Source organism: Cetorhinus maximus, chromosome 19 (assembly GCF_964194155.1).
Source record: "Cetorhinus maximus chromosome 19, sCetMax3.hap1.1, whole genome shotgun sequence".
Lineage (NCBI taxonomy): Eukaryota > Metazoa > Chordata > Chondrichthyes > Lamniformes > Cetorhinidae > Cetorhinus > Cetorhinus maximus.
In genome coordinates, this window is record NC_135897.1 from 97,903,888 (window position 1) to 97,917,100 (window position 13,213).

Consider the following 13,213-nt stretch of genomic DNA (forward strand, 5'->3'; position numbering starts at 1 on the left):
AAAATAAAACCATACAACTATAGAAAAGTCACGGTGCAGAAAGAGACCATTCTGCCCATCATGTCTGTGCTGGTCAGAAAAAGATGAAAAAGAAACTAGCTGCTCATTTTAATCCCACCGTCCAGCCCCTGGTCCGTAGCCTTGCAGGTTACAGCTCTTCAGATGCAGATCCAGGTACCTTTTAAATGAATTGAGCATTTCAGCCTCAACCACCAACTTAGGCAGTGAATTCCAGACACCCACCACCCTCTGGGTGAAAAAGATTTTCCTCTTGTCCCCTCTAATCCTTCTACCAATCACCTTAAATCTATGCCCCCTGGTAATTGACCCCTCAGCTAGGGGAAACAAGCCTTTCCTGTCTACCCTATCTAGGCCCCTCATAATTTTTAACACCTCAATTAGGTCACCCCTCAACCTCTTCTGTTCTAAGGAAAACAACCCTAGCCTATCCAATCTTTCCAATTGATTGGAATTTTCAAGCTCCGGCAACATTCTTGTAAATCTCCTCTGCACTCTCCCCAGAGCAATTATATCCTCCTGTAATGTGGTGACCAGAACTGTACACAAAATGCCAGCTGTAGCCTAACCAGCATTTTATACAGTTTCATCATTACATCCCTGCTTTTGTATTCAATACCTTGCCCAGTAAAGGAAAGCACTCCACATGGAAATCCTGCTACAACTGTCCAGGGCTTTGTTGAGACCACACATAGAAAACCATGTGCGGTTTTGGTCTCCTTATTTAAGGAAGAATATACTTGCATTGGAGGCGGTCCAGCAAAGGTTCACTAGATTAGTCCTTGGAATGAGAGGTTTATCTTATGATGAGAGATTGAGTAAATTGGGACTATATTTTCCAGAGACCAGGAGAATAAGAGCTTATCTCATACAAGATTCTGAGGGGGCTTGACAGGGCAGACACTGTGAGGTTGTTTCCCCTGGCTGGGGAACCTAAACACGGGGACACAGTCTCAGGATAAGGGGCCGATCATTTAGGACTGAGATGAGGAGAAATTACTTCACTCAAAGGGTTGTGAATATTTGGAATTCTCCACCCCAGAGGGTTGTGGATGCTCCATTGTTGAATACATTTAAGGCTGAGACAGACAGATTTTTGGTCTCTCAGAATCAAGAGATTTTGGGGGTGCGGGGGTGGGGGGTGGGGGTGGTTGGTGAGAAAATGGAGTTGAAGCGTGATCATATTGAATGGTGGAACAGGCCACTGCCACTATCTCTTACGTTCTTTTTGGGATGGGGATGGGGAGAGGTGGCAGATTGGGTGGGGAGTAGCTTCATGTTCAATTTTTTAAGTTTCTTAAATTTTTTAAGAAAAAATTTTTTAACATTTTTTAAGTGTTCATAACTTAGACAATATCAGAATCACAAAGCCCCAATGAGGGTGAGAAGACGGAATCTGTTAACTATGTTCTGATATGCAGTAACAGTGATGAACTCATTGAGGTGAGTGAGTAAAGTGTTTCATCATCATGGAAACCAAATAATTCTGTACTTAAGAGACATTTTTCATTCAAATAGAAGAAGAGACCAGAAGTGCCAGGAAACTCCCCATCATTCCCTAATATTCCCAGCTACATATTTTCTTTGCTAATGTTCATAATGAATTCTGGACAGGATTATTCTAAACCACTCAATGCATTGAAGTTACACAAGGAAGAATCTAAAGAGATTTTGTCATGACCATGGGATTCTTCATCCATTCAAAGGAATACATTCCTGATTCTTCAAAAAGGCCAAGTGTAACAAAGGCTTACTTTTTACACATTGTACTCTGCCAGTCAGAGGCAGAATTTTTTGCTTTGTCCTGGTCTGGGAGTTGGGGGCAGGGTGGGTGATGGGGGGGGTGGGGGGGGGGCGGTGTGGGCACCATTCAGAACTCCTGAAATTTATAGATGCCAACACATGTTCAACTTGTCCAGAAAACCTTTCCAATGCAATGGCAGCAAAGCAACACAGGATCCAGAAGGGGATCTGGTTAAAATCAATAGAGTAGATCCCATGCTTGGGATCCTGCTATCCAGGTTCACATATTGTCATTTATGCTGCTGTTTCTGGCATTAAATAGGAATGGGCAAACACAGTGTGAGGATAGGCAGCCAGTGAGGAGCTGCTGATTCCTGTCTCATCGCCCCACAAATGTTGAAAATTTAAAAATCCAGCCTTCAGTGACACAACCAATTCAATTTGTTACTTCAATAATTGTGCCTAGTGTTACACAGGCACCACTTGTTCAATGGGAAGACACAAGAGTAAAGTGAGAGCATAGTTCATCAGCTCAATTCATTCACTGCCAATGTTTACACCTTAAAGTGTCCTTCCCTCCCCTGTGGAATATCACATTCACATTTTTATCTCATTTATTATTGATCCTCTGGAAGATATACAGTGGCTGATGTCAGGAAACATATCTTCACAGGGTAGTGCAAATCGGAAACTCTCTCCCTTGCTAAGAGCTCTGGATGCTGAGGATCTGTTGGAACATTCAGCATGGAGGTGGATGGATTTTGTCAGATACGAGCACCCAGAGAAATGAAGCAAAGGCAGGAAAATGGTGTCAAATAAAGACAGAAAATGCTGGAAAAACTCAGCAGGTCTGACAGCGTCTTTGGAGAGAGAAACAGAGTTAATGTTTCAAGTTCGTATGACTCTTCTTCAGAGCTAAAGAGCAGGAGAAATGTGATGAAATTTATACTGTTTAAGGGAAGTGGAGCAGGTGAAGCTGGATAGAAGGCCAGAGAGAGGTGGGGGCAAAGAAGAGATTGACAAAGATGTCATGAACAAAAGGACAAAGGGGGTGTTAATGATAATGATACTGGCTAAAGGAGGTGCTGATAGTGGCACTAAGGTCAGAAAGCAGAATGTGATAATAGCAGGACAAGGGTAAGCACTCTGGAAAGAACAACATGAACAAGTAACAGATGGTCCTCGTGGGGGTGGGGTGGGGGGGAGGGGAAAGTGGTGGGGAAAAGGATAGAAATGGGATAAAAGGGGGATAATAAAAAGGATAAAACAATGAATTAATGAATAAAAATTAAAATAAATAAAAATAAAAATAAGTGGATAAAAATAGAAAAGAATTTTGGAAAAAGGGATTATAAAAGGTGTGGGGATGGAGGAGAGAGTTTATGGTCTGAAGTTGTTGAACTCAATATTCAGTCCGGAAGGCTGTATAGTGCCTGGTCGGAAGATGAGGTGCTGTTCCTCCAGTTTGCGTTGAGCTTCACTGGAACATTGCAGCAGGCCAAGGACGGACATGTGGTCATGAGAGCAGGGTGGGGTGTTGACATGGCAAGCGACAGGGAGGTCTGGGTCATGCTTGCGGACAGACCGAAGGTGTTCCACAAAGCGGTCACCCAGTCTGCGTTTGGTCTCTCCAATGTAGAGGAAACCGCATTGGGAGCAGCGAATGCAGTAGACTAAATTGTGGGAAGTGCAAGTGAAATGCTGCTTCACCTGAAAGGAATGTTTGGGCCCTTGGACAGTGAGGAGAGGGGAAGTAAAGGGGCAGGTGTTCCACCTTCTGCGATTGCATAGGAAGGTGCCGTGGGAGGGGTTTGAGGTGTAGGGGGTGATGGAGGAGTGGACCAGGGTGTCCCGGAGGGAATGATCCCTGCGGAATGCCGCCGGGGTGGGTGAAGGGAAGATGTGTTTGGTGGTGGCATCATGCTGGAGTTGGCGGAAATGGCGGAGGATGATCCTTTGAATGCGGAGGCTGGTGGGGTGATAAGTGAGGACAAGGGGGACCCTATCATGTTTCTGGGAGGGAGGGGAAGGTGTGAGGGCAGATGCGCGAGAGATGGGTCGGACACGGTTGAGGGCCCTGTCAACCACTGTGGGTGGGGAACCTCGGTTAAGGAAGAAGGAAGACATGTCAGAAGGGCCGTTTTGGAAAGTGGAAATAGGAAAGGGGATTGGCTGACTGAGGGAGGGAGGCGGCAGTGAAAGGGGAAAGGGGATTGGCTGACTGAGGGAGGGAGGTGGCAGTGCAAGGGGTTTGGCTGGCTGAGGGAGGGAGGCGGCAGTGAAAGGGGATTGGCTGACTGAGGGAGGGAGGCGGCAGTGAAAGTGGATTGGCTGACTGAGGGAGGGAGGCGGCAGTGAAAGTGGATTGGCTGACTGAGGGAGGGAGGCGGCAGTGAAAGGGGATTGGCTGACTGAGGGAGGGAGGCGGCAGTGAAAGGGGATTGGCTGACTGAGGGAGGGAGGTGGCAGTGCAAGGGGATTGGCTGACTGATGGAGGGAGGCGGCAGTGAAAGGGGATTGGCTGATTGAGGGAGGGAGGTGGCAGTGAAAGGGGATTGGCTGACTGATGGAGGGAGGCAGCAGTGAAAGGGGATTGGCTGACTGAGGGAGGGAGGTGGCCCTTTGAAGGCTTGTCAGAGACAGAGGGAAGAAGCTGGACTATATAGAGAAGGTCAGTGTTGAGGTCCTGAGAGTCAAAGGTAACAGAGGGGAGATCAAGGTTGATAGAGAGAGTGTCAAGGATGATGGATGTCAGGTTGAGGATACCGGGGGCCGGTGGGGGTGGGAGTGCAGTTCCAGTGTGCCGGTTACAGGGGAGGGAAGAACTGGGGTGAATGATAGCTGGACAAGAGAGGTGGGTTGTGGGTCACTGAAGGCAGGGCAAGGGCCATGGAGCGAGGTGCCAGACAGGTCTGTGACACCCTCATTGCATCCAGATTCCAGCCAGAATGAGGCTCCTGCAAGATGTTGTGGTCTCGTCATGAAATGTTGTTGTGTAAGTGCCAGCAGATCCATAGGTTATAGACTCCTCACAAACAGTCAAGCTGAAGTTGCTGCTTGGCAAGGGGTCGACACCTGTCTGGGTGCCGTTCAAATATGGCACCTCGACCTTCAACCCTGTGAAGTAATGATGAGGCCAGTGACTTCCTCCCACCCGGTCTTTCATGATTGGCTGCGCACTCGCTTCTGAATATCTAATTGGCTGGCCGCTTCATGACTGCGCGCGGCCAGCTGTTCTGCCTCTGAGTGGAAGCGCTGTGCAAACAGGCCATTAGACCCAAATATTCTGTGCCAGCCTTTCGAACCCACACGAGTCTCCTCTCATTCCATTTGCCTTATCTCAAGCTGTCAGCAAACCTTTCAATTCCTCTCAGGTACTCACCTCATTCTCCTTTGAAATTTATCGCAATCACTCCGTCTTGTAGTGAGTTCCACGTTCCAACCACTCTCTGAGTCAAAGCAGTTTCTCCTTATCCCTCTCTTGGCTTTATTCATAACTATCCTGTATCTATGACTCGAATTTTGGATTGTCCCACAAGTGGAAACATTCTCTCCATTTAACCTTTCCAGCACATTATTATTTTCCAGACCTCTATCAGGTCACCCAAATCTTCTGCTTTGCAAACTAAAAGCTCCGATCTGTTCAATCTTTCCTGATATCTGTAATCTCTAGAATCTGATATAATCCCTGTAAATCCTGTTTGTATTTTCTCCAATATTTCTATGTCATTTTTGTACTGAGGGCTGGGACCAAAACAGTGCACAGTGTGCCAAGCATACCCTGAGCAGGCTTTTATACAAGCTGAACAGAATTTCAGGACTTTTGAATTTTAAACTCCTCGGAATAAAGTCGAGTGCTTCATTAGCATTTTTTATTGCATTGCTGCTGAGTGATTTGTTCACTTTTTTGCTGGATCCTTTTGTTTTTCTACCTCCTTCGGTTTTGACTTTGAGGTGGAAATATCATTTACATATACTGCCACCTGCTGTATGTGCCTTATCATTTCTTTTATTCTTTCATGGGATGTGGACATCACTGACTGGGCCAGCATTTATTGCCCATCCCTAATTGCCCTTGAGAAGGTGGTGGTGAGCTGGCTTCTTGAACCGCTGCAGTCCATGTGGTGTAGGTACACCCACAGTGCTGTTAGGAAGGGAGTTCCAGGATTTTGACCCAGCGACAGCGAAGGAACGACCGATATATTTCCAAGTCAGGATTGGTGAGTGACTTGGAGGGGAACTTCCAGATGGTTGTGTTCCCATCGATCTGCTGCCCTTGTCCTTCTAGATGGTAGTGGTCGTGGGTTTGGAAAGTGCTGTCTAAGGAGCCTTGGTGAGTTCCTGCATCTTGTAGATGGTACACACTGCTGCTACTGTGCGTTGGTGGTGGAGGGAGTGAATGTTTGTGGATGTGGTGCCAATCAAGTGGGCTGCTTTGTCCTGGATGGTGTCAAGTTTCTTGAGTGTTGTGGGAGTTGCACTCATCCAGACAAGTGGGGAGTATTCCATCACACTCCTGACTTGTGCTTTGTAGATGGTTTGGTAGAGGCTTTGGGGGAGTCAGGAGGTGAGTTACTCACTGCAGAGTTCCTAGCCTCTGACCTGCTCTTGTAGCCACAGTATTTATATGGCTAGTCCAGTTTAGTTTCTGGTCAATGGTAAACCCCTGGAAGCTGATAGTGGGAGATTCAGTGATGATAATGCCATTGAATGTCAAGGGGCGATGGTTAGATTCTCTCTTGTTGGAGATGGTCATTGCCTGGCACTTGTGTGGTACGAATGTTACTTGCCACTTGCCATCCCAAGCCTGGATATTGTCCAGGTCGTGCTACATTTGGACATGGACTACTTCACTATCTGAGGAGTCACAATTGGTGCTGAACATTGTGCAATCATCAGCGAACATCCCCACTTCTGACCTAATGATGGAGGGAAGGTTAATAATGAAGCAGCTGAAGATGGTTGGGCTGAGGACACTACCCTGAGGAACTCCTGCAGTGATGTCCTGGAGCTGAGATGACTGACTTCCAACAGCCACAACCATCTTCCTTTGTGCTAGGTATGACTCTAACCAACGGAGAGTTTTCCCCTGATATCCATTGACTGCAGTTTTGCTAGGGCTCCTTGATGCCACACTCGGACAAATGCGGCCTTGATGTCAAGGGCAGTCACTCTCACCTCTCCTCAGGAGTTCAGCTCTTTTTTCTATGTTTGAACCAATGCTGTAATGAGGTCAGGATCTGAGTGGCCCTGGCGGAACCCAAACTGAGTATCAGTGAGCAGGTTATTGCTAAGCAAGTGCCGCTTGATAGCACTGTTGATGACCCCTTCCATTACTTTACTGATGATTGAACTGATGATTGATGGGGCGGTAATTGGCTGGGTTGGATTTGTCCTGCTTTTTGTGTACAGGACATACCTGGGCAATTTTACACATAGCAGGGTAGATGCCAGTGCTGTCGCTGTACTGGAATTAAGAATGACCTAGACTGTGGTGTGCAGGGCATGATTGCAAAATTGGTAGATGATACAAAGATTAGAAATGTTGTCAACTGTGATAGGGATAGTTTTGTACTTCAAAGGACATAGACATGTTGGTGAGTTGGGCAGACAAGTGGCAGATAAAGTTCAATGCAGAGAAGTGTGAGGTGATTTGTTCTGGCAGAAAAAATATGGTATAAAATAAAGGGAGAAACTCTAAAGGAGGCGCAGGAACAGAGGGACCTCGGTGTATATGTGTATAGGTCATTGAAGATGGCAGGGCATGTTGAGAGAGCAGTTAATAAAGCATATAGTGTCCTAGACTTTATTAATAGGGGCATTGGGTACAAGACTAAGGAGGTCATGTTGAACTTGTATAAGACACTAGTTAGTCCTGCATCCAGTTCTGGGCTCCATACTTGAGGGATGTGAAGGCATTGGAGAGAATACAGAGGAGATTCACAAGGATGATCCCAGGGATGAAGAACTGTAGCTATGAGGATAGATTGGAGAGGTCAGGGACTGTTTTCCTTGGAGAAAAGAAGGCTGAGAGGAGGCTTGATTGAGGTATTCAAGATCCTGAGGGGTATGGACAGGGTAAATAGTGAGAAACTGTTCCTACTCAAGAGAGCATCAAGAACTAGAGGGCACAGATTCAAAATAATTGGCAAAAGGAGTAAATGTGATGTGAGGAAAATTTTTTTCACCCAGAGGGTGGTTGGAGTCTGGAACAAACTTCCTGAAAGGGTGGTGGAGACAGGTTCAATCGAGGTATTCAAAAGGGAATTGGATTGCTCCCTGAAAAGAGAGAATATGCAAGGTTACGGGGATAAGGCAGGGGAGTGGGACTAGGTGGAATGCTCTTTCAGAGAGACAGTGCAGACTTGATGGGCTGAACGGCCTCTTTCTGCACTGTAAAGATTCTATGATACTGCGTGTTGGACTAGGGCTACAGCAAGTTCTGGAGCACAAGTCTTCAGTACTATTGCCGGAACATTGTCAGGGCCCACAGCCTTTGTGGTGTCCAGTGCCTTCAGTCGTTTCTTGATATCACATGTAGTGTATAAAGTTGGCTGAAGACTGGCACCTGTGATGCTGGGGACCTCTGGAGGAGACCAAGATGGATCAGCCACTCGGCACTTCTGGCTGAAGATTGTTGCAAATGCTTATTTTGCACTGCTGTGCTGGGCTCCCCCATCGTTGAGGATGGGGATATTTGTGGAGCCTCCTCCTCCACTGAGTTGTTTAATTGTTCACCACCATTCATGACTGGATGTGGCAGGACTGCAGAGCTTAGATCTGGTCTGTTGGTTGTGGGGTTGCTTAGCTCTCTCTGTAACTTGCTGCTTATGCTGTTTGGTATGCAAGTAGTCCTGTGTTATAGCTTCACCAGGTTGACACCTCATTTTTAGGTATGCCTGGTGCTGCTCCTGGCATGCCCTCCTGCACTCTTCATTGAACCAGGATTGATCCCCTGGCTTGATAGTAATGGTAGAGTGGGGGATATGCCGGGCCATGAGGTTACAGATTCTGCTGCTGCTGCTGCTGCTGATGTCCCACAGTGTTTCATGGATGCCCAGTTTTGAGTTGCTAGATCTGTTTGAAATCTAACCCATTCAGCACGGTGGTAGTGCCACACAACACAATGGAGGATATCCTCAATGTGAAGGTGGGACTTTGTCTCCACAAGGACTGTGCAGTGATCATTCCCACCAATACTGTCATGGACAGATGCATCTGCGGTAGATGGATTGGTGAGGATGAGGTCAAGTATGTTTTTCCCTCTTGTTGGTTCCCTCACCACCTGCCGCAGTGCCAGTGTAGCATCTATGTCCTTTAGGACTCGGCCAGCTCAGTCAGTAGTGGTGCTACCGAGCCACTCTTGGTGATGGACATTGAAGCCCCCCACCCAGAGTACATTCTGCGCCCTTGCCACCCTCAGTGCTTTTTCCAAGTGGTGTTCAACATGGAGGAGCACTGATTCATTAGCTGAGGGAGGGTGGTACGTGGTAATCAGCAGGAGGTTTCCTTGCCCGTGTTTGATCTGATGCCATGAGACTTCATGGGGTCTGGAGTCGATGTTGAGGACTCCTAGGGTAACTCCCATGTGTATACCACTGTGCCGCCACCTCTGCTGGGTCTGTCCTGCCGATGGGACAGGACATACCCAGGAATGGCGACGGTGGTGCTTGGGACATTATCTGTAAGATATGATTCCATGAGGATGAAAATGTCAGGCTGTTGCTTGACTAGTCTGTGAAACAGCTCACCCAATTTTGTCACTAACCCCTAGATGTTTGTAAGGAGGACTTTGCAGTGTCAACAGGGCTAAAATTGCCATTGTCGTTTCTGGTGCCAAGGCCGATGCTGCGTGGTCTGTCTGGTTTCATTCCTTGACTTTGTAGTGGTTTGATACAACTGAGTGGCTTGCTATGCCATTTTGGAAGGCAGTTAGGAGGGAGGAACACTCATAACTTCCCAGAAATACTAGGGAGCTGAGAGTCTAGTGAGAAGGAGGAATTGAAGGAAATTAGTATTACTAAACTATAGTGCTGGGGAAATTAATGGGACTGAAAGCTGATAGATCCCCAGGGTCCGACAATCTACATCCCAGGGTACTAAAGGTGGTGGCCATGGAAATAGTGGATGCGGTAGTTGTCATCTTGAAAAATTCTGTAGATTCTGGAGCAGTCCCAGCAGATTGGAGAATGGAAAATGTAACCCCACTATTTAAAAAAGGAGGGAGGGAAAGAACAGGGAATTACAGACTGATTAGCCTAACACCAGTGGTAAGGAAAACGCTAGAGTCTGTTATAAAGGATGTGATAACAGGACACTTAGAAAATATCAACAGGATTAGACAAAGTCAACATGGGTTTATGAAAGGGAAATCATGTTTGACAAACCTATTGGAGTTTCTTTGAGGAAGTAACTAGCAGAATAGATAAGGGAGAACCAGCGGATGTGGTGTATTTGGATTTTCAGAAAGCTTTTGCTAAAGTCCCATATAAGAGGTTAGTGTGTAAAATTGAAGCACATGGGGTTGGGGGTAATATATTGGCATGGATTGAGAATTGGTTAGCAGACAGGAAACAGAGAACAGGGATAAATGGGTCTTTCTCAGAGTGGCAGGCAGTGACTAGTGTGGTACCACAGGGATCAGTGCTTGGACACCAGCTATTCACAATATATATCAATGATTTGGATGAAGGAACTAAATGTAATATTTCCAAGTTTGCTGATGACAAAACTTGGTGGGAGTGTGAGTGGGGAGGAGGATGTTAAGAGGCTTCAAGGCAATTTAGACAGGTTGAGTGAGTGGACAAATACATGGCAGATGTAGTATAACATGGAGAAGTGTGAAGTTATCCACTTCAATAGGAAAAACAGAATGGCAGAGAAATATTTAAATGGTGATAGATTGGGAAATGTTGATGTTAAAAGGGACCTGTGTGTCCTTGTACACCAATCACTAAAAGCAAGCATGCATGTGCAGCAAGCAGTTAAGAAGGCAAATGGTATGTTGGCCTTCATTACGAGAGGACTTGAGTACAGGAGCAAGGATGTCTTACTGCAGCTGTATAGGGCCTTGGTGAGTCCACACCTGGAGTATTGTGTGCAGTTCTGGTCTCCTTACCTAAGAAAGGATATACTTGCCATAGAGGGAGTGCAGCGAAGGTTCACCAGACTGATTCCTGGGATGGCAGGATTGTCGTATAAGGAGAGATTGGGCTGACTAGGCCCTGTATTCACTGGAGTTTCGAAGAATGAGAGGGGATCTCATTGAAACATATAAAACCCTGACAGGGATGGACAGACTGGATGCAGGGGTGATGTTTCGTCTGGCTGGAGGGGTCCTAGAACAAGGGGTCAGAGTCTCAGGATACAGAGTAGACCATTTAGGACTGAGATGAGGAGAAATTTCTTTACTCAGATGGAGGTGAACCTGTGGAATTCTCTACCACAGAGGCTGTGGAGGCCAAGATAATGAATATATTTAAGAAGGAAATAGAGAGATTCATGGACTCTAAAGGCATCAAGGGGTATGGGGAGAGAGCGGGAGTATGATGTTGAGATAAAGGATCAGCTATGATCAAACTGAACTGCAGGCTCGAAGGGCCGAATGACCTCCTCCTGCTCCTATTTTCCATGTTTCAACCACATTGCTGTGGAGTCACATGGAAACCGGACTGGGTAAGGATAGCAAATCTGCTTTCCTGAAGGACAGTAGGGAACTTGATGGGGTTAAACCACAAATGAAACAATTTAATGGTCATCATTGGATTCAGAGAATTCAAATTCCACCTGCTTTTGTGGTAGGATTTGAGCCCAGGTCCCGAGAGCATTATCCTGGGTCTCAGGATTACTCAGTCTAGTAACCATACCAACTCTGCCACTAGATTCTCGACCGGACGCACAAACCACTCAGTTCAGGGTCAATTAAGGATTGGCAACAAATGCTGACCTGACCAGCGAGGCCGATATCACATGAAAGAATTTTTTAAAATTATCCTATTTAACGTGGGACTTCATTCAGAGCCACGTAAATTCCTATGCCAAACACCCTCTAGTCTAACCTGGGCCTGTAGTTTACACCTATATAATACGGAATATTGTGAAAATTGCCCATTCACTATTACCCTGTAATAGGGCAGTTTTCAACACACTTAGCACAGGAACAGAGAGCAATCCATGGCCAGCAAAAAAAACCCACTTCGGGTCTTACCTGGCTGACAGGTAGGGAGATCTGTGCCCAGCTCATCATTGACCCAGAACCCATTCTCCATACAGGTGTATGTAGCTGGTAAAAAACATATTTTTCCAGTTATCAGAAAGGAGGTAGAAAGTGATGCAAGAACAGGATATACAAAGAGACAGTTCCCATTGAAAGGGCAAAAAAGCCACATTTATACACAACACAATTTATTAAATCACAGTTTTCAATATACAGTCTAATCCATTCTTCCCTCACTCCCCGCACCCTTTAATATCCCACCCAGTCTAATCCCACTCTCCCCCTCACTCCCCACACCCTTTAATATCCCACCCAGTCTAATCCCACTCTCACCCTCACTCCCCACACCCTTTAATATCCCACCCAGTCTAATCCCACTCTCCCCCTCACTCCCCACACCCTTTAATATCCCACCCAGTCTAATCCCACTCTCACCCTCACTCCCCACACCCTTTAATATCCCACCCAGTCTGATCCCACTCTCCCCCTCACTCCCCACACCCTTTAATATCCCACCCAGTCTAATCCCACTCTCCACCTCACTCCCCGCACCCTTTAATATCCCACCCAGTCTAATCCCACTCCCCCCCTCACTCCCCGCACCCTTTAATATCCCACCCAACCTAACCCCACTCTCCCCTCACTCCCTGCACCCTTTAATATCGCACCCAGTCTGATCCCACTCTCCCCCTCACTCCCCACACCCTTTAATATCCCACTCAGTCTAATCCCACTCTCCTCCTCACACCCTTTAATATCCCACCCAGTCTAATCCCACTCTCCCCCTCACTCCCCACACCCTTTAATATCCCACCTAGTCTAATCCCACTCTCCTCCTCACACCCTTTAATATCCCACCCAGTCTAATCCCACTCTCCTCCTCACACCCTTTAACATCCCACCCAGTCTAATCCCACTCTCCCCCTTACTCCCCACACCCTTTAATATCTCACCCAGTCTAATCCCACTCTCCCCCTCACTCCCCACACCCTTTAATATCTCACCCAGTCTAATCCCACTCTCCCCCTCACTCCCCACACCCTTTAATATCCCACCCAGTCTAACCCCACTCTCCCCTCACTCCCCGCACCCTTTAATATCCCAACCAGTCTGATCCCACTCTCCCCCTCACTCCCCGCACCCTTTAATATCCCAACCAGTCTGATCCCTCTCTCCAGAATATGAGGAACTCACTTGACACAGACATAATTTGCTAAGAAGCTTATTCTTTGCTGG

At 46.8% G+C, this 13,213-nt stretch overlaps 1 protein-coding gene across 1 annotated transcript in view; it reads right to left on the reverse strand.

The window, feature by feature from the left end:
• Nucleotides 1–13,213, reverse strand: part of masp1 (MBL associated serine protease 1) — a 116,021-nt gene that overhangs the window by 3,572 nt on the left and 99,236 nt on the right. The window contains exon 8 of the mRNA XM_078564420.1: nucleotides 11,969–12,043. Within this exon, the coding sequence (XP_078420546.1) occupies nucleotides 11,969–12,043 (75 nt within the window). The remainder of the gene's footprint in view (nucleotides 1–11,968; nucleotides 12,044–13,213) is intronic.